This window comes from Juglans regia, chromosome 3 (genome assembly GCF_001411555.2).
Source record: "Juglans regia cultivar Chandler chromosome 3, Walnut 2.0, whole genome shotgun sequence".
NCBI lineage: Eukaryota > Viridiplantae > Streptophyta > Magnoliopsida > Fagales > Juglandaceae > Juglans > Juglans regia.
Window position 1 is genome coordinate 20,343,610 of NC_049903.1, and position 25,506 is coordinate 20,369,115.

At 35.1% G+C, this 25,506-nt stretch overlaps 2 protein-coding genes across 3 annotated transcripts; both read left to right on the forward strand.

The window, feature by feature from the left end:
- The first annotated feature begins 2,079 nt into the window (after positions 1–2,079).
- LOC108988376 (metacaspase-9) lies at positions 2,080–7,763 on the forward strand. The gene is made up of 3 exons (XM_018961624.2): positions 2,080–2,329; positions 6,937–6,954; positions 7,195–7,763. The coding sequence occupies exons 1-3, from the start codon at positions 2,080–2,082 to the stop codon at positions 7,761–7,763; spliced, it is 837 nt and encodes a 278-aa protein (XP_018817169.2).
- Positions 7,764–17,509: 9,746 nt separating this feature from the next.
- On the forward strand, positions 17,510–21,419 carry LOC108988375. 2 transcript variants are annotated; one of them, XM_018961621.2, is made up of 3 exons: positions 17,510–17,855; positions 17,975–18,541; positions 20,915–21,419. In XM_018961621.2, the coding sequence occupies exons 1-3, from the start codon at positions 17,705–17,707 to the stop codon at positions 21,304–21,306; spliced, it is 1,110 nt and encodes a 369-aa protein (XP_018817166.1). In that variant the 5' UTR covers positions 17,510–17,704; the 3' UTR covers positions 21,307–21,419. The 2 variants fall into 2 exon arrangements, with proteins under 2 accessions (XP_018817166.1, XP_018817168.1); XM_018961623.2 differs by having other exon boundaries at positions 20,918–21,419.
- Positions 21,420–25,506: the final 4,087 nt, after the last annotated feature.

Sequence of the window (25,506 nt, forward strand, 5' to 3'; positions counted from 1 at the left end):
TAGGCTCGCTATCTGCTCCACATCAGATGGTCTACTCTCCATTGCCTCCTTTTGGAAACTCCCATGATTACAGGAATCCTTCACAGCTATAGCCCTTATGCCTGCATCCCCTTCTTTTGACTGGTTTCCACCAATTACTCTAGATTCCTTATCAATCTTCTGTACAATAGGAAACTCCTTTATAGCAGCCTTAGTATCCTCCATCTTTCCTAAACTAGCTTCATCTTTGTCACCACCTTTTGCATTTGCCTACTGCCACCTCTGTTGGTGGTTGTGACCAGTTGCACCACCATATTTTCAACCATAAAAAATGTTGGTGTTCATAGGCTGTGCTCGAATCCAAGGACCAAACTGCTGAGATTTCAAATCATCCCCTTGGTGCTCAAACCTCTGCATGGAACAGCCCCTCCCTTTATGAAATAAAGTACCACACTGAAAGCAAAAATTCTACAGCCTCTCATTTTTAAAAGAAATCCAATACTACTGCTCCTCAAACTTTAGCCACCTTCCTCTCAGTAAAGGCTTATGGAGGTCAACTACAACACTCACTCGAAGACATCTCTCCCATGCCAAACCATCATACTTAGCATCAACTCTAATGACATGACCAATTGAGGATCCAAATTGTTCCCCCCACCTCTTTTGTCATTACTACCAAAGGCAGGTTATGAAGTTGAACCCAAAAGGGTTCTAAGTTAAACTACGCATTGATGGACACAATTTCATCCACTTTTAGCAGGGTTAAGAGGTTCCTATAAAAAAACCATGGACAACCACTAAGCACCTTTTCTTTATCAGTCAACTTCTGAAACTCAATCAAGAAACTCCCAATTCCTTAAACCTCACCCATCCCTCCAACCTCCAAACTTGGGACATGGTCATCCTGAAAGCTTCATTGTTTACACCGTTATTAGACAATACTCTTCCAATAATACAGTGTTTCCCACGTACTCCCCCCTCCTTAACAAGCTCATGAGTGACATGGAAGATAGAGTTCTCTTCCTTTGACAAGTTTAGTCTCTCCCAATGCTTAGCCAGTTATTCCTTTTCCATCACCATACCACCGTACCCAACACTCACAATGATGAGAGACTTACACCCTTGCACAAGACAAATGCACTAAACCTTACTTTGTCTCGAAAGAGAAAAGAAGGATCATCTACTGAATATCATATTTTGGGTTCTTATCTAACATTGAACTATAAGGACATTCCATAAAACTAGCACCTTACAAGTTTCTTAATTTATACATAACTCATGCTAACTTGTGTGTGAAATATAAAAATAATATATATATTTTGGACAGTTGGGCTAATTCAACAAACATATTAGTCAATCTGCTCAAAAATAAATAAACAAAAAAAAAAAAGTTAATAGTAAGCGTTATGAGAATATAAATATTCCAGTTTCCCAAAGAAAACTCGCACCTAATTTATAAGTTTCTTTATGCATGTGAGGCCGCCACAATTAAGTACTATTCCAGCCAACTTGTGTTAAATATGGAAATTACAATATAATTTGGACACTTCACCTAATGCAACAAATATAAATATATTAGTCCATATATATGCTTAGAAATAAATAAATCGAAAACAAAAGGAATATGAATATTTCAACCTAATTCCATGCAGGAACCGATAGAGGAATTGATTTTTAAGCATTTTCCTTTGTGGCTGAATATTTAGGCATTTGGATTATGGATTCTCAAGTGCTCAAATTTGGGCAATCAAACTTTTCTATCATCGAATAAAATATACCCAACAACTAAAAAAAATAGGTGTACGGTCTAGTCATGTCCAAGTCATCATTATACCTCATTTGAATACTAGATTTGGAGTTCTTATATATCTAACATTAAACTACAAGGCTAGGACATAACATTAAACTCAGCAAAATAATTCTTTCTTCTCCCACACTTGGAAGCCAATCAAAACCGACATAGGTTACTTTATTTAAACTGCAAATCAAACACCCCACATGAGTTGTTTGGAGGGGAAGAAGAGGCTAGCTGTTTTGGTTTGGTGCAAGTATGCAAACACCCCACATGAGTTGTTTGGATGCATCAACGATGTATTGGCCATGCGAGACGTGCTTGTTGAGCGTTTTGGGTTCGATCAAGGGCATATAGAGCTCCTTACTGATGCAGCTGGTTCGTTAGTCATGCCCACGGGTGCTAACATTAAGAAGGCATTGGATCGGATGGTCAATAAAGCTGAATCGGGAGATGTTATGTTCTTTCACTATAGTGGACATGGAACAAGGATCCCATCAACCAGACCAGGCCATCCCTATAGGCAGGATGAAGCAATTGTACCTTGTGATTTTGTTGGTTTTAAACAATGGAAGCAAAACAGAGAAAAACAGAAAAATTACTTGAGAAACCTCAACCCTTTTAGTTCGCGGATTGATACTATGGTTCTGCTATTCATCTTTCATTGATCATGCTTTTATAAGCTTATATAGAGACTCACAAAATTCATTTAAAATAGAAATACAACTTCCAACACAGACTAATAGTAGGAAAGCTTAATATAGTAAAATAGAAATATGAAAGTTTCTAGGAAATAAACATCACAATAACAAATCTTCAATACTCCTCCTTGATGTGATTTCCAGTTACACCAAGCTGTGATCTGAGAAACTGAAACTTGTCTCTTGGGAGTGCTTTTGTGAATATATCAGCAAGTTGCTCTTCTGATCTACAAAACTTCAAAGCAATTTCACCATTTGATTCAACTTCACGCAAGAAATGATATTTAATTGCAATATGTTTAGTTCTACAATGCTGGACTGGATTTTTGGCAATTGTAATTGCTGATTTATTATCATAGAAAATTTCAGTAGATTCCAAATATTTCTCCCCCATGTCTTCAAGTATTCTTTTCAACCAAATGGCTTGGTTTGCACAACTTGCAGCTGCCACATACTCTGCTTCAGCAGTTGATTGTGCCACATTGCCTTGCTTTTTCGAACTCCAGGAAAACATAGCAGATCCTAGACTAAAACAATAACCTGAAGTGCCGCTCAAATCATCACATGAACTAGCCCAATCACTATCTGTAAATCCCACCAACTTTGTATTTGAAGTTTTCTTATACCAAATACCAAGCTAATAGTTCCCTCCAAGTATCTCAAAATTCTCTTGGATGTTCCAAGATGTATTTGGATAGGATATTGCATGAATCTTCAAAGTAAACTAGTGGCATACAAGATATCAGGTCTGGTGTTACACAAATACAACAAACGTCCTACCAAACTTCTATAAATCGAAGCATCCACCTTATTTCCACCATCTTCCTTTTTCAATTTCTCATTAGGATTTAATGGAGTTGCCACAGGTTTACAGCCTGACATATTGAATCTTCTTAAGAGATCTTCAATGTACTTCCTCTTGGAGCAGAAGATTCCTTCAGCTTCTTGACTTACTTCCATACCTAGGAAATAATGCATATTTCCTAAAGCACTCATCTCAAAACTTGCCATCATTTATTTTTTAAAGTTTTCAATTATTCCAACATTACTTCCTGTAAAAACCAGATCATCCACATAAAGAGGTACAATGATAAAATCATTACTATTTTGAGACTTTACATACAAGGTAGGCTCACTCTTGCTCCTCCTGAAGCCTTGCTCAATAAAATATTGATCAATTCTCCCATACCAAGCCCTTGGTGCCTGTTTTAATCCATACAAAGCCTTTTTTAGTTTATAGACTCTGCCTTCTTCTTTCTCGAACCCCTCGGGTTGATCCACAAAAACTTCTTCTTCCAACACCCCATTTAGGAATGCCGATTTCACATCCAATTGCAAAACTTTCCAACCTTTTTGAGCAGCAAGTGAAACTAAGGCTCTAATGGTCTCCATCCTTGCAACAAGAGCAAAGGTTTCATTGTAATCTATTCCATGTTGCTGCACATACCCCTTGACAATCAACCTTGCTTTATGCTTTAAGATAGAGCCATCCGGATTTAATTTAGTCTTATAAATCCATTTTACTCAATAACTTCTTTATTTGCTGGTAAAGAAACCAACTCCAAAGTTTCATTTTTCTCTATCATTTTAATTTCTTCTCTCATAGCTTTTTGCCAAACTTCCTCCTTTGAAGCTGCTGCAAAGCTATTTCGCTCAAGTGTAGCATAATTACAATGCTTGTATACTTCACTAAGAAGTCTTGTTCTTCTTATTGGAGATTCAGGAGTTGACTCTTCTTCACTATTATCAGAGAATACTTGAGTAGCTATAGGACTTTCTGTGTGAGTTTACTGAATATCACTTGTTTCTACTTCAACTTCTTCTTCTTCTTCTATTAATGACTCAACTGGTACCTCTACACTTTGTTTAGTCACTTTCTTAGCTTCCCAATCCCAAGATGCATTTTCATTAAACCTCACATCTCGGCTTACAACCAATTTTCTTGTTTTCAAGTTGAAAATTCGAAAACCTTTTGAAATGTTACTGTATCCCACAAATATCCCTCTTTCTGCTTTCTCTTCCAGCTTAGTTCTCTTTTGAGATGGAATATGAATATAACAAATACAACCAAACACCCTTAAGAAACTTGCAGAGGGTTTAATTCCACTCCAAGCTTCATAAGGTGTTTGACTTTCAACTACTTTTATAGGCACACGATTGAGCAAGAACACAACAGTGTTCACTACTTCACCCCAGAATTATTGGGGCAATTTTTTCTCAAGTAACATCCATCTTGCCATTTCCATGACTGTCCTATTCTTTCTCTCTGACACTCCATTCTATTGTGGAGAATAAGACACAGATAGCTGATGTTCTATCCCCTCAGCTTCACAAAATTTTTCAAATTCTTTGGAGTTATATTCACTGCCTCTATCACTCCTTAAAGATCTGATTTTATGGCCTGACTGCTTCTCAACTAGCAGTTTGAACTTCTTGAAAACTCCAAAAACTTCAGATTTTTCATGAAGAAAATAAACCCAAATCATTCTAGTAAAATCATCTATGAAAAGAATGAAATACCTGCTTTGATTGTGAGTTGAAGTCCTCATTGGTCCACATACATCAGTATGAACTAGATTTAATTTTTCTTTAGCTCTCCAATTGTTTTATGAAGGGAATGGTAGTTTGTGTTGCTTTCCAACCATGCACCCTTCACATACTTCGGTTTCAAAGAATTGAGATTGTAATGGTAGTTTGTGTTGCTTTCTGAAGGGAATGGTAGTTTGTGTTGCTCTCATCATCCCCTTCTGATGCAATAATCTCAAAGAATTGAGATTGTAATGCCCAAATCTTTGGTGCCATAACATTGTCTCATCCATAGTTGCCACCATAGCCTTAGGAAAGCTCCATTGAATGGGAAAGTTTATGCTTCTCCCCATTTTTACCTCAGCCAATTCCATTTTATTTTTTTCATCATAAATTTTGCACAAATCATTCTCAAAACACAAGGAATAACCATTTTCCATCATTTGGCTGACACTTAACAAATTTTGATCAAGAGAAGGAACAAGTAATACATCTTTAATAAACTTAGTACCTTTCTTTGTTGAGATAGCCACTATGCCTTTTCCTCTAGATTCAACAAGTTCTCCATTTCCATTGACTTTGGTTTTGATAGAATTGTCCAGACCAATGAAGATAGCCTCATCAGTTGCCATGTGATTGCTACATCCACTTTCTATGAACCAGATATTCTCTTCTTGAGTGAGAGCTTGACATGCAAAAAAAAAAAAAAATGCTCATTCTCCTCTTTTTCTTCTGAATAGTTAGCTTGTAGATTGTTCTTGTATCTGCAATCCTTTTCTATATGCCCAGATTTTTTACAATTCCAACATTGTGGTTTCCCGGCATGATAACAATTTTTTTTCTAAATGGTTTGTCTTCTTGCAGATTCCACAAGGAGGAAGTTCGCCCCTTTTCCCTTTCATCTTGTTTTCCATTCGAGCTTGATCAGAATTCTTGTAATCCTTTTGAGGCTTCTTTTTATAATCTTTTGTTTTTTTGTTTTCAGATTCACTCTTGATTGAAATGCATGCTCCAAAGAACCATCATTACTTCTAGCTAATCTTTGCTCTTGGGTTTGAAGGGAACCCATCAACTCAGTAAATGACAAAGTTTGCAAATCCTTTGACTCTTCAATAGCTGCTACTACATGATCATACTTCTCGGGTAAACTAATCAGAATCTTTTGAACAATTCTTTGATCAGTCACCTCTTCACCATGGGCATGCATCTGATTATCTAATTCAATTAATCTGGAATCATATTCTTTTACTGCTTCAGATTCATTCATTTTTAAATTTTCAAACTCCCTTCTAAAGCCTTGAAGTTTGATAAGTTTTACCTTAGTATTTCCTTGAAATTCTGCCTGCATAATCTCCCATGCTGCCTTTGAAGTTTCAGCCCTCATCAGTCTTGGAAAGATTGATTCAGACACAGCCTGTTGTAGGATGAAAAATGCCATTGCATCTTTGATAGTTTCTTGCTTAGATTGAGTTGAATCCAAAACTCCTACTGCTGGAACTGTCACCCCCTTTTCCACTACATCCCACAAATCTTGAGAGATGAAAAAAGTCTTCATTTTAATGCTCCAATAATCATAGCTTTCGCCACTGAAAATAGGAATAGTTGTTGATGCTCTAAAGGTAGCCATTTTCGACTCTCAGATGAACCTGGTTAGCTCTGATGCCAATTGTTGGTTTTAAAAAATGGAAGCAAAACAGAGAAAAACAAAGAAATTACTTGAGAAACCTCAACCCTTTTAGTTCACGGATTGATACTATGGTTCTGCTATTCATCTTCCATTGATCATGCTTTTATAAGCTTACATAGAGACTCACAAAATTCATTTAAAACAAAAATACAACTTCCAACACAGACTAATAGTAGGAAAGCTTAATATAGTAAAATAGAAATATGAAGACTTTCTAGGAAATAAACATCACAATAACTGATCTTCAATAGATTTCAATCTCATCACAGGTTTGGACATTGCCAATTTTTTTTCCTTTTGTTTCTTACCTCTTTCTTCGAATATTCTCTTATAAAATATAACAAATTCTAAGTGCCCCTAATGGCTCTTTTCTGCTAAAGATTATGCTCAGAATGGTGGCCTGTATATGTCAAAACAATCTCGGATTCTGTGAACATTTTGGTGAATTTCTTCTATTTGGTATATATAACAAACTTCCTCATGAATCGTATCCAAATGCTATTTTGTAGATGTGGACTTCCGGCATATAGTAAATCGGCTGCCAAAGGAAACTAGCTTCACGATTCTTTCGGATTCGTGCCATAGCGGAGGCCTGATTCACAAAGAGAGAGAGCAAATTGGACCTTCTTCCATCGCTAATTACACCATATTGCAATCCTGTAACCCCAATACAATCCCCTTTGAATCCATTCTACAGCACTTCGCATCACTAACAGGCATAAACACATCTGATATTGGCATCCACTTGCTGGAATCCTTTGGAGCCGACGCAAGACTTAAGTTTAGTTCACGTCCAGTTGAGCTGAATTTGTTTGAGTTGGGGAAGCAGGATGAAGGGATTCTTCTTAGCGGATGCCAAGAAAATGAGACTTCTGCAGATATGAACCCGATGATGACTGGAGGGAAGGTGTATGGAGCATTCAGTAATGCGGTTCAGACAGTTTTGAAGGATCATTTGGGCCCGTTAAGCAATAGACAAGTTGTGGTTATGAGCAGGAAAGTTTTACAGGCTGCAGGCTTTGTTCAACACCCTTGCCTCTACTGCAGCGATGACAGTGCAGATACTCCTTTCTTGTAGCAACCTCAAACTTCAGGTTCACGAGTCATTGAATGAATTTGCATGATTTCTTTGATATATACTTACTAACATATAGTACCAATGGGACTATATAGATCATCATCTTTTGGTATATTTTGCAATATTAATGACGAGGGCAAGAAAAAAATTCTTGTACAAATAATTTTCTCTGGATTCATATGCTATTCTTCAAGAACAATTGGAATTATAAAATGGACAAGTGAGAGTTTATGATGATTCCTCTGTAATTAGCTAGAAACTTAGTACTTGCACCGAATGATTTCTTGTATTTTCAGTCTCTTGCCACTCTGTCACCTTAATAAATGCCAAAGCACAACGAAGTACAACTCATTATGATAGAAAATAGGTCAAAATGATAGAAAACATCAGTCATAGTATTACAATTCTTTTATCGGAATGTACCAAAATCGCTTTATGCGACTTCTTTTTGTGGGAAATAGGTGGGGGTTAAGTCATTGATATCAGATTCTTCTTTTTTTTTTCTCTCTTTCTTGTGTTGTATTTACTAGTCTGTGACAAATGTTGGACCTTCTCACCGAGTTGACTCTTAATTATTATATATCTATAATATGCTTGCTTAAAAAAAAAAAAATAAAACACTTACGTGGGTGCACATTATTGAGGCAGAACATGTAGTTTTCCAGTATTGGGAGCCACGAACATGAGATTGATTGCCTTCAAATAGGCAATATAGGATTGCAAAGTACTTGCATAGGTAGGTGAGTGGAAGAATTTGAGAAGGGCGATTTAACATTGTTGAAAATTAGAGATTCGTAAACAGGTTATATATAATCAGCAATGCATGCATGCCATCCTCTTGACATAGATAAGAGTTTATAGTCAATGATGATTGTTAATACTGTTTCAGATGCAAATTTTAAATGATGATGATTGCCATTGATACTCATCTAATTAAAGAACTCTTGGCCGTAACCTATCCGCTCTAATATGTCATAGGTCGATCTTTACGTGCTTTTGGGGGTAGTTCTAGAGAAACCCAAGCATTTTGAATAGGCCTCCTTTTAGTAGAAACATTCTAACCCCAACATCATTGAAATAATTTGTCTTCTGTACGTATTGTTTTGCAGCTTGAGAGTTACTTGATCTATTGGTTATTAACTTATTACAATGGGTCTAATTTCTTCATGTTGTTTTTCTTTTTAAACAAATCTATGTCTTCCTTTAGAGCTTCTACCCTTATTGAATATTGAACCATCTTTTCACTAAATTGAAAACTTTGACCTAAAGATACCAAAAACATAATCGGGTAAACCAATTTAGACACGTAAGAAAAATCACTTATGAGAAAAATTATAAATTATTTTTAATTACATGGCCTGATGTGGCATCTACGCAACATGCCACGTGGCACCAATGCGCTGGTGGACAACAAGATCTAAAGCCCAAGATTTTTCAGCCTAGAAATTAGACTTCCCTACATTACAACAAAATTTGGTTTTTGGGACGATTTTTGTTTGGAATGAAATGAAAATCGTCCCAAAAAATGAGATGTAAGGACGAAATTCAGAGTTCGTTCCAAAAAAAGACTAAAACATGTTGACCATTCGAACACATTCGAACGGTATATGTAGGGACAATAAATTTCGTCTCTAATAAAATAACAGTTCGAACATGGTAAAGAAATTGGCAGGTTAAGCACAAGAAACTGATTTTCAGTTCGAACATACCACTTTACCGTTCAAACATGTAGATCATCAATGTTCGAACGTGGATAACAGCGTTCGAATGGTATATGTATAACACCATGTCTAAAAAGCTCCTTAGGCCTTGACCTTTGTATTCTTAATCCTAGATAATTAGGTGTTGAGCTATTCTAGAATAAGAACAATTTTTGATACTTGAGTTGACAAAAAGGCTGTATACTTTGGGTTTAGAAGAATTATTAGAAGATTCTAGTGCAATATTGATTTTGAGGAAAAATGAAATTTTTTGAGCTTGATTGATTTAATTATATTATTTTGGAGAATTTTTAATGTTTTATTGATTTTGAGGATAAGAAACCAAGAGGCCCATAAGGAAATAAAACATGGCATAGTGGATGGTTGTCACATTAATGGGCTAAGTAATTTGTGTTAAATATTTGATGGAATTGGACAAAAGGTCCAAAGAGTGGTTCACTAAGGGCCCAAGCTTTTTGAGTATAAAGGTTTATGAGAGGCAATAAACTTGAAGGCCCTAATGTACTAAGGATTTGATCGGCTAAGGTTATGATGTTAAAAAAATTTAGGCCCAATTTGGGAGATACTAAGCTTTAAGCCTTTCTTAGAGTACATTAGGAAATAGGCCCCATGAAGAGGACATAAGGTCATTGGCCTAACTTAGTAAGAGTGAAAGTCTTAGGCCCAACTTAGAAGACATAAAAATTTAGGCTTCACTTATTGCACTCAAGACTATGGGTCTAACTATTTAGACCCAAGGTATTAAGCTCAACTTAGTAAGCATAAGGCATTTTGGGTCAAGCATGGTATAGATTTGACCCATGACCCAATTAGGTCAATGTAAGCCCTTTCAAGTCTCTTTTAATCCCTCAAAATCTGGAAACAAGGCCCCCATCCACTCAAACCCAAAAGTCTTTGGACCATTAACCCACACTCATAGCCATTTTGAGCCCACAAGGCCCAAAGTCTTGTTTTGCTTCTATTTAATTCTTCAATTTGAAAGCCCAATACACCATACCATGGGTTTCCTCAAGCTCATGTTATACACTAAGTACGCAAATTAAGTTTTGAAATTGGGTTAAGACTGTTAATCAACTTACATATGATTAGTGATCTTTAAACCATATTTTAGAACTTAATTTTCGTTCTTAATCTTTTTAACCTTTTTTATCTAAGATTTTCTTGTTTCACTATTCAATTACATGATTCTTAAATCATATTAGGACCCTAGATAAACCTCTAAACAGGTCATTAGAAGAAATGGCATATCAAATCTCAAACTACACCAATCGGCACACATGTGTGTCCTTTGTGTGCAATGGACTGTTTTTCCCTTAAACCCAATCATTTTGTGCCTTTCTCTCAAGAGCACTATGGTATTTAAACAGCTCATATGGTTCCTTTAAAGCTAGACCAAGCTTTGGACGAAATTTGGTTTAAAAAACCTAACTAAAAACCAAAACCTGATTGCACACAAAAGACTAGTTGAGTGGGAATCGAATTGGTTTAGCTTCAACCACCCATCTGCCCATGGCTGAGCCACCACCCCATGCCACCTCTAGCACCACCCAACTCCCAAGAGGCCCTCATGGTCATCATGAGCCTTTGATCAAATTTTTCCACCCAAAGAAGGCACCCAAAACCAAATGACTTTTGTGCATCACCCCATTTCAGCAACCACCCTCCCTTGCATCATCGTCTTTGAGCTATACCTCCATGATCACTTGGCAGCCAACTCTCCACCTTCTACCACCTAAAAAGGCCTTCAAGAAGTGACCTTACTTCTGCACAAGTCAGCCATGATGATGAGTCAAGAATATGAGTCAAGACAATGAACAAAACTGTCCAAGGAAAACCCACCTTGAACCCGTCAGCCCCATGGAAGGTTTTTGATGGTTTTTTTTCCTCTTCCTTTTGCACCAAGACTTGACCATCACCCTTAGGTTCAATGTAGCACATGTAGTGATGAAATCATAGTGATTTAGGACACTATTTCGATCTGCACAAGTGACACAAGGTGATGGAATGCAATCTGAAAATTCAGCCCTTACACCACCACCCATCTCCTCCAATCCCCATAGACTTAGACCAATGTCTTCACCCCCTTGGCCACCTATAAAAATCCCCTCCACCCCTCATTTCCTCCACACCTCATCTTTAGCTCCCCCTTGAGCATTGAGCACCATCTTCCCCCTTAGTTTTGAGAGAAACCTAAAGGTGTGTGAGTTTGAGTGTTCTTGAAATTCTTGTGAGTTATTGTGCCAGGAGCTTGAGTGGGCTACTAAATTTGTAATTATTCTTGCCCTAGATCTTATTTTACATGTCAAGTTGAGATTTTAAGTGTTGGATTGATTTTTGGATGAATTTACAAAAGGTTACCATACTTGATTCAAAACCAGGTTCATTAAGGATAATTTAAGTGTTTAAGTTGTTTTAAGTGAAAATTTTAGCTATGGCATGTATTATAGCATATTTTGATATGATTTATTAATGTCTTAGAATGATCATTGAAGATTTAATGTTTGATTAGAAGCATGCCATGATAGGTTTTAATTCTATCTTGTTTTGATCATCAAAACAAGCATGGGTATTAAGTAAGTGTGTGATTTAAGGCATGAAGTTTGATTTATTCCACCTAGGCTTGATGATTAAGCATTTAGAAACCTTCCGATTGAGACAAGAACGAAATTGCATGTTTTGGGTGAGTTTTGAAAGCATGCCTTTGTGATTTACACTAGAAACATCAAGCTTGATTAATGAAGAATTAATGAAGATTAAGGTTTTTAACCTTGATTAAGTATTGGGATGAACTTGCTCACCAAATAATTGGACTTTATCATATCATTAAGGACTATAGTTATTATTTGTGACTTAAAAAAATTACCTAAGCATGCATTCATAGGGATTAATAGTTGAAAACATATTAAGGCATCAACTAAAGTACATGCCACGGGTTGGGTATGTTTGAGCTAATTTCACTTTGAAATTTACAATTATAAGAGTATAGATGGTTTTAGAATATTGAAAATATTAGGTCCATGAAGTTTGGTTAAATTTGAGATCTATTTGTAAATAGTAAAAATGTAGGGCCTTAGTGGCAATTTTTGAAAGTTTAAGGGTATTTTTGTAAATATATATTTTTGAAGTCTTTGATTATGAACATCTACCATAGTGTTATAAATCCTAACTTAGTATGAATTTGATTTCAGACGCTACGACTTTTCAAACTTAAGAGGTTTGTAAGTTGGCCTCTAACTTACACCTTGATAAGTTATTTATAATTTATTGATAAATACTTCATTCATATTTTAATTATCATTTTGAGCATACAATATCATCTTATATGATACATTGAGTGCATACTTACATGACAAGTGATATTTTTCACCATTTTTGCATATTGCATCTATAAATGTCATTTTCACATGAAAGCTTCTACATATGCACATGTCATGAAATATTTTTCGCAACATAGCATGAAAAATAATTTTGATCATGACACCAAAGGCTAGGATGGAGAATTATCCTAGTAGAACTTCTATGTCCACTCTATAGTGTTTAAGAATGGAGTGGTAACTCTTAGGTTAACGAAAAACAGTCAACAGGCTTCGAATGAATTCTTTTTAAAGAACGCCGAAGCGAAGCAAAATTTTATGACACCTAATGTTAGTGGGTTTACATGTTATAATGTTATGATGATGTTATGTTATATTACTAATGCATTGAGAACAAGTTTGCAGACAATATAATTTCAACGTGAGTTGTACTACGGTTACCGACATGTACTCAGTGTATATGGGAAATTGTGATGATATCACATGTTATGATGTTACGATTAAATATGAATTGCTAATAATGATGAAATTATGTTTCTTGACGATTGAGGTAAAAATGTTCTCTAAACGAAAATATGTGTCCCAGTTTTTCTGAAAATGTTAAGGAATTTGGATGGGAGACACATACTGATTTTTCTGCATTTCATATTTATCATTTTTCATGCATAATTTCTCTTTGTGCAAATTGATTGTTTAACTTATTGAGATTTCAAGTAAATCTCACCCCTTGTGAACCCATTATCATTTCACTCGGAATGATAAAAGTTATGTTAGGTCTTAAGGAGAATGGACTGGATGAAGAGGTGGATCCAACTGATTGAGGAGAAGTCAGACCTTGAGAAAAGACTGGACCTTATCTTAATGTTTATAGCCCTAATCCTTCATGCTCCATAATGCATGAAGCAATTGATTTAGCATTGGAGACTTTTATGTTTAGTTGTACTATGTCTATGCTATGATTTGGGTTGAACTTATGATGGTTGATTACGCCCAAACTAGTTCGTGGTATTATAATATAGTTCAAGGTGTCAATCCACAGGGGGTCAGAAGAAAGACAACAGACGTAAGTTTAAAAGAAAATATCAAATTATAATATGACAAGAATATGAAAATTCTACCTAAAATACGTAATTAAAATGAGATTAGGACACGGATAAGAAGGCAAGTAAAGCATTGAGATTCTATCAACCAGATCCAATATTATGACTTTTTCAATCCAAATGATATATACAATTAAGAATTATAACACCAAAATCTTAATTGGAAGATATGACATTATATTCATCTATTTTCTCAAATTTAATTATAGAATCTATTCTCCTTTTACAAACCATCGTTTTCATATATAAAAATGAATATCAGATTTAAAGAAGACCCTATGTTCATAAACAATAGTGCAGTAGAAGATCACATCAATGGTATGAAAAGCTTGTTTAAGTCACAATCATATATTCATAATCCTATAATTCAACAAAATCAAACCATAGCAAAATTTAATATAATTGTCTCAAACTTATAATATCCAAAACAAATGGAGAATTGAATCCTATAATTTTAAACAATAAAACTTAACATATAAATTGAAATAAAGTCAAAGTATTTTCACAATCAATTTCCACCCTAGACTTCACCCAAGATTTAGTTCTCCATAGAAGAACTAAATAATAAAAATGAAAATTTTCTCTTCTCTAGAACTATGCCTCCTCCTCTTCAAAAAAACTCTAATTTTGTGCTAATGAAATGCTTGTATAGGGTAATAAAGAAACCTTAATGTCTTTCATATTCCTGCATCCAAAATTGCCTAAATTTTAAGATTCATCTTGACAGCCACGTACGTGCTTCAGGAGCAAGAATTTAGAAATCATTATTAGAGACAACTTTGTGGCACTTTAAGATAGTTTTCCAATGCATCAAGAATTGTATCAATCCAATATTTGAGCAGAAAGTTATGATCAAACTCTATCATTATCCTTATTTGAAGAGTCCTACACTTGTTGAAAGTTTTTAGGTTGTTCCAACGTTTTGCCCACTTGAAAGTCCTTTGAATTTGACTGGGTTTGGACTTACTCTTTTATAGACTCTGAAATTAAACATAAAAATATGCTTAAGAGTATCCCAAAGTATATAGAAACTCAATTCAAGAATACACATTAATTCTTATGATTTCTAGTCCAATAATAGGGTATTTAGAGTACACTTTCGTACACTCGTCAATGGTCATTAAAGCATTGAGATGTTTTTAGTTATTCTGGCATTAATTTTATTTTCACCCTTAATCTGCTACGAATATTGCATTCTGCTAGTTTCACTTGTAGGATGCATTGCATATTAACTATTATGTACGGGGGTATGTAACCTTGTGTTACATGTTCCGACGTTCTAAGTCTTTGTTCCATCTCAAGCAGAGGTTGGAGGTGTCACAGGGTGGTATCAGAGCAATTACGTCTCTGGATAAACCCACATGTCCTTAGGAATTTTATGCCAGAATGTAGGTTTGAATCTTAGTTTTGCATAGGCTTGAATCCAGCAGTTGGAGTTTGGTCTAATACGCATACATCTCAGAACTTGGAAGATTAAGTACAGATGGCGCAGGAAAGGCGAGAAAGAAACCTTGAAGGATCCAATGCTCGATAGGATCAGGACCGTTGTTTGGATGGAGGACGTGACTTGGCGAACGCAATTCGTCAGATGGCAGAAACCATGAAACAACAACAAGAGATAATCCTGAGGCAAAACCAACAACGCCCGCAAGTTGAAAGGCAAGAGAATCGAGGGTGTTCATATGATAAGTTTCTGATATACATATATACAGTACGTAGGGCATCTGCTACAAGGAGAAGTCAGTATCTGGTGGGATACCAATAGGTAGCTATTAATAAGAGAATTGAGCAATATCACTGCTTTGACCTAAGATAGGTTTAAAGAGGAGTTCAATAATTGATTCTTCCTTGAATCGATGAAGACCCAAAAGGCTCAAAAGTTTGCCACTTTGGTGCATGGTAATCTCTTAATTGAACAATATGCTACAAAATTTATGGAAGCTGAGAAAGTTTGCTCCACATTTGAACGCCACTGAAAAGATGCAGACTCAGAAGCTCCAAGGAGGACTGCAACTCCGGATTCGTAGTTACATAGCTGGGTTTCGCATCAACAATTTCCAAGAGTTGGCTAACGTTACTGCAATAACTGAAACAGATCAACAAAGTGTGGCAGCCCAGATTAACCTTGAGCAAAAGAGGACTTATTTCTTCTCTGCAGAAGGGAATAATGCCAAAAGAAGGGTTGTACAGGGAGCCAGTAAGGGTAAAGGCACTATGACGGCTCCATCTACTACCTGTAAGAAGTGTGGAAAGAATCATGGTGGAGAATGTCGAGTAGGTCTAAGAGTATGTTTCTGATGCAGTCAATCAGGACACATGATTCGGGAGTGCCTTTAGAATACACAAGGTGGATGGAACACTCCTAACAATCGGCCCAATCAGAGGCCACATGTTGAAGCTCATGTGTACACCATCACCCTTGGCGAGATGAACGAGGAGATTTCCGGAGTTGAAGAAACGAAAGTCGTTACTGGTATTTTCCCTTAGTACCCGTCTCTTATGTAGAAACTAGCCTTTTTTTTAATTTAGCTACTAGGTATATGGTAGTCCATGATTACGTTCTAGGTAATATCAAGCTATATACGGATATATATACGACATGTGCCTTACTTGACTCTAGTACAACGAGGTCTTTAGTGTTAGCGACATTTTGCACGAATGAATCACTATCTCAAAAAGTAGGATTTATTTACATATTGTGTAATTCTATTAATATTGTTCTCTTAAAATACTTATGTTTCAAAATTTTATTGGAGGGTGTAAAAGCTCCTACTTCACCCGTCCGCCCCTAGCCTCTGATCCCTCTTCATTTGGTTAAAAAAGAAAGGAGAATGGAATGTAGGAACGGCCGGAGTGATTGGGGCAGTGACATGCACGTTAACGGCACCTACGTACAACGGCCCCGAGAACCACATGACGACGAGTCAAGTACATGAATCACATTGTAAAAAGAATAATAATTAATGTAAATAAGAACAAAGATCTTTTAACTAACGACCAAAACATTCAGATCATGATCATGATCAATTTAGTTTTTCCTTAATTTCTTTTCTCTTCTTTTCTTTTTTAAAAAGAAATTGCTTTTATCGAGTAAAGTGTCATGGGTGGGTTAAAACCGCTTGGCCCAGCTAGACTACTCAATTAATAAACTCTTCGTTGTTTCTGATATTTTCTTTTCGCTTTATTTGTTGGTAGGAGCAGTAGTCACTGAGATCTCGTGCCATGATCCAACCCCCCCGGCCATCTTAATTATGTCATCTGTCTCTCAAATTGAGAAATAAACTCTTCATACAACAATTACTACTGATCATGATGTGGATTTTGATCAGATGTCATGAAATATTAAATCATGTTTAAAAAAATAATATTAAATTGTACCATACTTCATTTATATATCTCTGATCTCTGATCGCATGCATCCTGATCAAATTTTTAAAATTATTTTGATAAATTAAGCTCAAATTATATATAATGATGGCTGTGACAAAGCAATAGCAGTCTTAATTATAAAGAAACAGTACTGCAAATTAACCAAAAAGCTCATCAAAAAAAGAACTCCACATGATGATGCTTCATTTGCTTTTTTACTAGCTTCAGATATGAGACAAGATTGGCCACCGCACAGGCACAGCCACTCTCTCTCTTTTTCTAATTCCTTCAATCTAAGTACCTAAATTTATTGCCGTTATCTCTGCCTAATTGCCTATCTCACACTTCGCATACTTCTCTCTCCCCATTCCCATCTCCCAACAAAGGATTCTTACACTCCAAGCTGAGAGACATAACAGATCAGATCAGGATCTATTATGAAGAAACCAGACCAGACTCGGTTGTCGTCTTCTTCCTACAGGGAAAACATTGCGCCCGAAACCCTACATTCTAAGAGCATCGGATGCATGTCCGGCATTGTCAACCTCGTTTCCAAGTACCATAATCGCCGCAAATTCCTCACTTTCGGTTTGTTTCTCTCTCTGATCTAACCCTACTACTTACTGTACATGCATATTCTAGATAGAGTCCTTAAGTCATATCCATAACGTAATATATAGAAATGATCCGTTTGTTTCTTCTGTCAGGAAAGAAGCAGGAAAAGATCAACGCGATCTCGTCTCCTGCTAAACCAAAACCGGCCTCCTCGGTCTCAACAACCCAAGCTTCCCCATCAGTCGTACTGCAAGAGCAAAGCGCAAAGGAGGGAGAAGACGCGGCCGTTGATCTACGGAAATTGTCTTCCGACATGCAAAGGAGCCCTACACTTCCGGCTGAGATGCGGCGCTCGAAATCCTCGAACTCGTCGCAGCACTTCCGGAATCCGCCGGCGCTGATGGCGCGGCTGATGGGGTTGGAGGGAATGCCGGAATCGGCAGCAGAGAAGAGAAGGAAGCTCTTAGGAGCGCTAGAGAAATGCAACGAGGACTTGAACGCGCTCAGGAAGATCATCGAGTCTGTACAGTTTTCGGAGCGGCTGAAATCAACGGACGCGGGTCAACATGTTGACGGTGAAACTAATAGGTTGAAAAGGTGCTCGGAGTTCAATAATGGCGAGCAACAGCAGCCGAGTCCAGTGTCCGTGCTGGACGAGTTCACTCCTTCACCTTCGAGTACTACTGGACAGTACTGCCACTCCGGAAGACACGCAAACGGTTCGTTGATAATTAATTTGTTCTGTTTTCTTTGCTTTGCTTTGATTTCTCTGATAATTTACTACTTATCATGTGTACTTTCATTCCATAAAAATAAAAAGACAACATTAAATAAATATATATATATATATAATAAAAAGCACCCGAAAAATTAATACATTTATAATAAAAAATGAAATAATTTAATAACTTTTTTAATGGGAGAAATACCATTTTCTCCTTTCATGTTTGTAAAAAAATAATTAACGTAAATTAAACTTAAGTAATCAATAATTAAATCTTAGTAGATGTTCAGATCGGACAAAATTAAGTTTCTATACAAAATATTAAGAAAAATACTAATTGTACTTAAATAAAAATTTATAAAAAATTTACTTCTACACATTTCAGTTATTGATGTACTGAAAATTATAAAATTTTAAATTCAAAATTTAAATTTAAAAACAAAACTGACAAAATGAGTCTTGTAAGTAAAATTATAAGTAAAAATTGTAAGTATATGTAGCACTACTCAAATATTAATTATCTAATCTCTACTTTATGAGACATTTTCCCTAATCATTAACTATGATCATAACTTGTGATTTACTCCTCCCATAAAATTAATCCAAGCATATAGGAAATTAATATTCTATTCTCAACCATATTCCATCTATTTATGCAATTGGTGAGACAATTGCATGGATCGGGATAATGCTATATGCAAACAACATTATTATCTTATATTAATCTTATTTTTATAAATGTAACACTTTTTTTTTATATATATAATTGGATTATTTTTGTAGAATATTCCATTTGAAGCATTTAAAATAAGTATTAATTAAATGACATATACCAAGGTTTAGGATTCCATGAACTCTAACATGCATTTTGTTTCCACACATGATGATAACATAACCTCATGGTCATGTTTGGACCCATGCATGCATTATAAACTAACATTGGTAGTGGGAGAGCATTTGATTATTTTTAAAGGCATGACTTTCAATGATAGTGGATCTTCACCTAAATATCATATATATAATATAACAATTAATGACTTACAGCTGTTATTTTAAGACAAATATGGCAAAATATTTACCTTTCTTCCTTTTTTTTTTTTTTTCCCGAACTATATATATATATATATATAACAAAAAGCTTTGTAATTATACCCAAAATGTAGCTCCCTCTCTATATATATATCAAAAAATTTATATACAATTATTTTATATACTCTATTAATATGTTTGATTGCATTATTTTTTTTAATATAAAATAAATATTTTGATCAATCATATCAATATAATATATAAAGACTTAACAAAACTCTATATAAAAGCTTTGTATTATATTTGGGGTGGGGGACCACGTGTGTGTGGGTGGCACTTGTTCATGATGCAGTCAAAGATGGGTTCAAAGTAAAAAAGTGAGAGAAATAGAAAGAGAAGAAAATGCAGCTTTTATCGCTTTAACTTTTGACAGACATTAATCAAGTTAAATCAGGTTTGAGGTTGGAGGAGAGATCATTCAGATCAGTACAAGTGTCCATGCGCATGCCACGTTAGTACGTGGTACTCATGATCAGTAGGTCCAAACGCACTTGAGCGCTGTCAAAAACAATATGCCATCGAACAGCTATGTCTTTCTATTTTTTTCACTTTCCCTTGTCTACATTAATCACACAATTAGGATTCTTACCCTAAAGAATACTTAATCAATATAAAACAAAATTGACACCTGTCTCATTAACTAAGAATAGGGTAACAACATTATATAAGAAATTAAAAGCTTGTTTGGAGTCGGTTATTGCCAATTTTTTTTATCTAAATAAATTTATTTTCGTCATAAATAATTTGTTATAACTACTCATTTTTCTTATAGTGCACATGAAATAACGAAATTAGTATATGTTTGAGAATTAAAGTATTGTTTTCAAACTAGTTCATTACTATTTATAAATTATTTATTATTATTTTATTATTATTATTAAATTATTTATTATTATTCATAAATGATCTGAGATACTCTTAACGCCTAAATAGAGATCATGCATACATGCCTTTTGTGTTCATAAATTATATTTCAAAAAGAAAAATGATTTGTACAAATCCTAAATAGACAAATCTCATACAAACTCTTATAAAAAATTAAACCTCACTTTAAAAAAGTGTAAAAGAAATTATTATTTATTAGTGTGATCTATTATTTTATAAAATGTTTATATTGAACTTGTCTATTTAGAACTTATATCTAGCATTACTCTATTAAAAAAAAAAAAAATTTCTGTTACTTTTGTATCGTTAACGTTTAAAAGAGTAGAACTGTAGATAAAGACATAGAACAACAGTAGATATAATAATATTATATATAAGTAACGTATGCATGCAGCAGGAAGCAGACTAGTACTACAACAGCATCAAAAGCAACTGAGGAAGAAGCCAGGGGATCAAGAGGAAACCACAAAGATATATTTCAACGACAGAATGATCAATATTACCACCGAAACAGTAGTAGTTGAGAGGAAAGTATCAGACAACGTCGTAGGATCAATAATATCGTCCATATGGAACAGTAAAGCCATGATAGAGAGTGTGGAGGAAGTGTGTAGGGATATTGATTGGGGAAAGAGGAGAGAAATTGGAAGAATTGGGTTGGCTCTACAGGATCACATTTGCAGGGACTTGATTGAAGAGATGGTAGGAGAAATGCAGCAAGGATGTTGTTGCATGCTGCAGTATGCATTACCACTTGAGGCTTGTAAGAGAAGATTATGTTTCTGATCATCATGAATATCATCGTGTGTTGATTCATATAAAAACAAAGATGGTTTTGCTATATCTAAACAATGCTTTAGTAATTCTTTTTATGCGGTTTGTTTTTGGTTCGTGTTGTATTATAGATAATAAAAAAAAAAATTATTTACAAGTTTGTTGACAGAAATGACACTATTTAACTTATATTGAGTTCATTCATAGATCAAGTAACATGAAAATGACTCACATTAATCAGTAGCAAGCACTCATTACAAAACCAAGAAGTACTATATAGTTACAAATAGCATGCATCTAAATTGATCAGTATCCTATTGAAAATAAGAGTAATATTACATACAGTCGTGGAATGTGCAAATACTGTGCAGTCGCTTTGAAAAAGAGTGGGGTTCACTATTAAAAAATTAATTTCTTTTCATGTGGGTCCTATATTTATTCACTTTTTCTAAAACGATTGCACGGTGTTTGCACACTTACGACTACAAGTATTATTTCTCTTGGAAATAAAATCCAGATAGAGGTGGCATGGCATGTTAACTTGACCTGGTGCTAAAGGCTTCCACATAAGAACCTTTTCTCATCTCATCTCATCTCATTATTACATATTTTTTAAATCTTCATACAAAATATAATAAACAATTCAACTTTTTCAAATTTCAATTTAACTTTTTCAAATTTCAAAATAATAATAATATTAAAATATAATATTTTAAACTTTTAAATAAAACACAAAATTTTCATCTCACCCCACAAACCTCAAGGTTAAGAGTGCTTAATAAAATTGAAACTTGCCACATACTCAACGTAGACAATTATCAACAAATTCCTCAAGTGAACATGTTGCATTCTCAAACAAATAATGATTTCTATCTTTCCAAACTCCCCAAGAAATAGTAGAAAAAAATGAAACTAAAGACATGTAAGCTTCCATAATAGTCCACACCAACTCATCAAACCGAGTAGCACTAATTGATAACAAATGAAAAAACTTACTGCACCAAGAGGCCTAGATGTGGTTAACATTGGAGCATAAACATAAAGCATGAAGTGATATGTCCCAAATTTAGAGAATAAAAATGCTAAAGAAAACTATCTTCTCTTTGAGTGAGAATAGTACCACAATTTGAATGCAAATGATTTCTTACTTCTCATTGACAACCTTGGCTGCTTAAATAAGCAAAGCCACGTACAAGCAAACTGAAATGAAAGGGAAAACGAGTAGCTAACAACTTAACTGAAGCACACCTAAAACAGAGCATGCCCATACACATACAAACAGAACATAACTAACGGAAATAAAAATGACAAAAAACTCGCAACTTCTGCAGACCTATTCGCACGACCCTATTGATCCATTTGCAAGTAAAACTCTTGCCTGCCAAGACCCAGTCCACTCCTGCTTTTCACGTGTATAATGGTTCCGTCTGCATGCATGCAATGGTTCTTCACGTCCCTACTTATCCCAAGTATTTGGGATTCGGCTTATGGCCCCTCTCCGAATGACGTGACCTAACATGAAGTTGGTCCTTATTCTGAAAATGGAAATTAGCACACAACCCATCATACAACACACCCATTTTCAATAAATTCAGTTTTGTTGGAAGGCTATTATTACTAGCTCTCCAAGCAAAATTCTTGACCTTGATTAGGTAGATACAAATTTCACAACTTTCTCCAATATACAAACTGCCTTCCCGACCGTACCCTTTCATCCTGAACAGAATTTAAGAACAACCCCATAGCAAAATAGTAGTCTAATTTAATAGTGTACTGTCCACTTTTGTTAGCACCCATAACAAAATTTCAATGGTCCAAGAATGCAAAGGAGTTTGAATAAGTTTTCAAGCCACAAAAGAGGGAAAAAAATTTTGAATCCATTCAACATTCCACATTATAGAGGAAGCATCAAAGGATATATTGACAGTTGCATCTAAAGGTTATAATAGAGAAGGATGCGTTCCTAGAGAATCTAACCTTAGTGAAACCCAACGATCATTCCAAACATTAATGCTATCATCATTTTCAATTTGCTAATAGCAACCCTTCATAAGAATATCCTTTGCTGCACACATACTCCTCTACACATAAGAAGGATTACCCCTAATAGTGGACTGTAGAAAAGAAGAATGTGGGGAGTACTTGGCTTTAAAAATCTTATACAACAACGATTCAAGATTAAGTCATCACTCTCTATTCTTGTTTAGCAAGTATCACAAGGTTAAACATTTCCAAATCCCGAAACCCCAACCCTCCATGTATTTTAGAAACACACATCTTAGTCCAACTAACCCAAATAATTTTGCATTCAAATCCTCATTGTCCCCACTGAAATCTAGCAAACATACTTTCTAAATCTTTACAGAACAACTTGGGCAATTTGAAGTGACTCATAGCGATATGTAGTAAGAGCTTGAGCCACAACTTTAATTAATATTTTCCTACCAACTTGTAAAAGAGGTTTTTCTTTCCACCCTTATAATTTATTCCAAACACGGGACTTCAAATCCTGAAAAGATGTTAATTTAGAATGACTGACAAAAGATGGCAAACTCAAATATCGATTATGTGCTTGAATGGAATTTACATGCTAAATAACCTTGATAGCTTGAACCTCCCGATCCTCGCCAGCATTTCTACTAACCAATAATTCTGCTTTGTCCAAATTTATTTGCTATGCAGATGTTGTTTCATAAAGCTATATCAATGCATGATAGCTACATTTTCAACAGTAGTAACTTTGCAAAACAACAAACTATAATAAGCAAAAAATAAATGGCTAATTGTAGGTGGTCCATTACATACTTTAATGGACCTTCAGCATCTTGAAGAAGAGCAAATAAACCTTCAATACATGGAACAAATAAGTAAGGTGACAATGGATCTACTTGTCTTAATCTCCGTGATGGGACAAAGGACGAGGAAGGAACTCCATTGATCAAAATCTTGTATGATACCAAAAAAATACATGACAAAACTAGAACTACCTATTTTTTTTATCAAAACCCGATTTTATCAGCACCCTTTCAAGAAACTTCCACACCCGGGCCTAGCGCCAAACCTCTTTTTTTATATATATTTTTGGATTAAGTATATGAAAAGCTAGTTGAAATTTTTTGAGTACTATTTTATGGGTCCAAATTGGCTTTTAATGGTTATCAAATTTTCAAATGGACTTGCCATTGTAGTTAAATTTTTGAAATATTCTTTTTGGATTGGGTTAAAAATTGTTTTATGGTATATATACGTATATTATTTCATGAAAAGAGAAAACTGTCCAACCACAGTCACCATCATCAGCCTGTTTTCCCTCAGCCTCCATGCATGAAACAATAACAAAAGTAGGGCAATCACTTATACTTCAAGCAAACCCACACCGAGTTAGAGATGCTTGTGGTTAGATGCTTAAACCTTAGCGGTGGATTATGAATATCCAATTTCATACGGACCCTAAAAAACTCTCCTCATACTAGCAAATTTTCTGGCAAAGCAATATTTTCCACCTCGCTAATGGAACTCCCAAGCATACGAACCACCATAGTGTTCATACAGTTCAAAGGAAGGTCATAAATTCTGACCCAAAATGAAGCAAAATTCAACTAGATTTTGAAAATTTGACAGTCATCATCATAGTCTTGGATCAGTACAAAACAATTAAAAAAAAGGAGCCCATTTTGAAGAACACGAGATTTTTCATAAACATCAGTAAATTGCACTATAAAAAGTCCTTTCAAATCAAAGAAAGTCACCTCTTTCACTAGATTTCACACTAATCTCATCATATTTTTAAAGGCTTCCTTGTTAAAAAGCTTTTTGGATAGAAGTTTAAATAAAATACAGCATTGGAATTACTCCACTATAATCGCCAGAACAAGGTTATTGAGTACAACTTCTGAATTTCATACATCTATTAAATGTAAGTTTTCCACACATTGTGACAGATAGTTAGCCATAGGAAATGCTTTTGTGCAATCCTCACAGAAGGAAATGAAGAAATAAACTCCACTTAAGAAGACTAGAGATCAAAGTAATAATCTAGTAATAATCGATAGAAAAAATCCAAACTATTCCAAGTGATTAAGGAAAGCAACGAGCATCTACTAGGAGAAAACATAAAACCAACAGAACGGTTAACGAAACTGCCAGAGCACAACGGTTTTTCTTAACAATGGTTTTCTATAATTGACACACTATTACTGATATAAAAGCTTT

What these genes read in the sequence shown, in the direction of transcription:
- LOC108988376 (XM_018961624.2), top strand. Translation starts at nt 2,080, where the DNA reads ATGCGAGACGTGCTTGTTGAGCGTTTTGGGTTCGATCAAGGGCATATA.
- LOC108988375 (XM_018961621.2), top strand. Translation starts at nt 17,705, where the DNA reads ATGAAGAAACCAGACCAGACTCGGTTGTCGTCTTCTTCCTACAGGGAA. An exon ending in CCGCAAATTCCTCACTTTCG is followed by an intron (nt 17,856 to 17,974) that starts GTTTGTTTCTCT and finishes TTCTTCTGTCAG; the next exon opens with GAAAGAAGCAGGAAAAGATC. An exon ending in CTCCGGAAGACACGCAAACG is followed by an intron (nt 18,542 to 20,914) that starts GTTCGTTGATAA and finishes GTATGCATGCAG; the next exon opens with CAGGAAGCAGACTAGTACTA.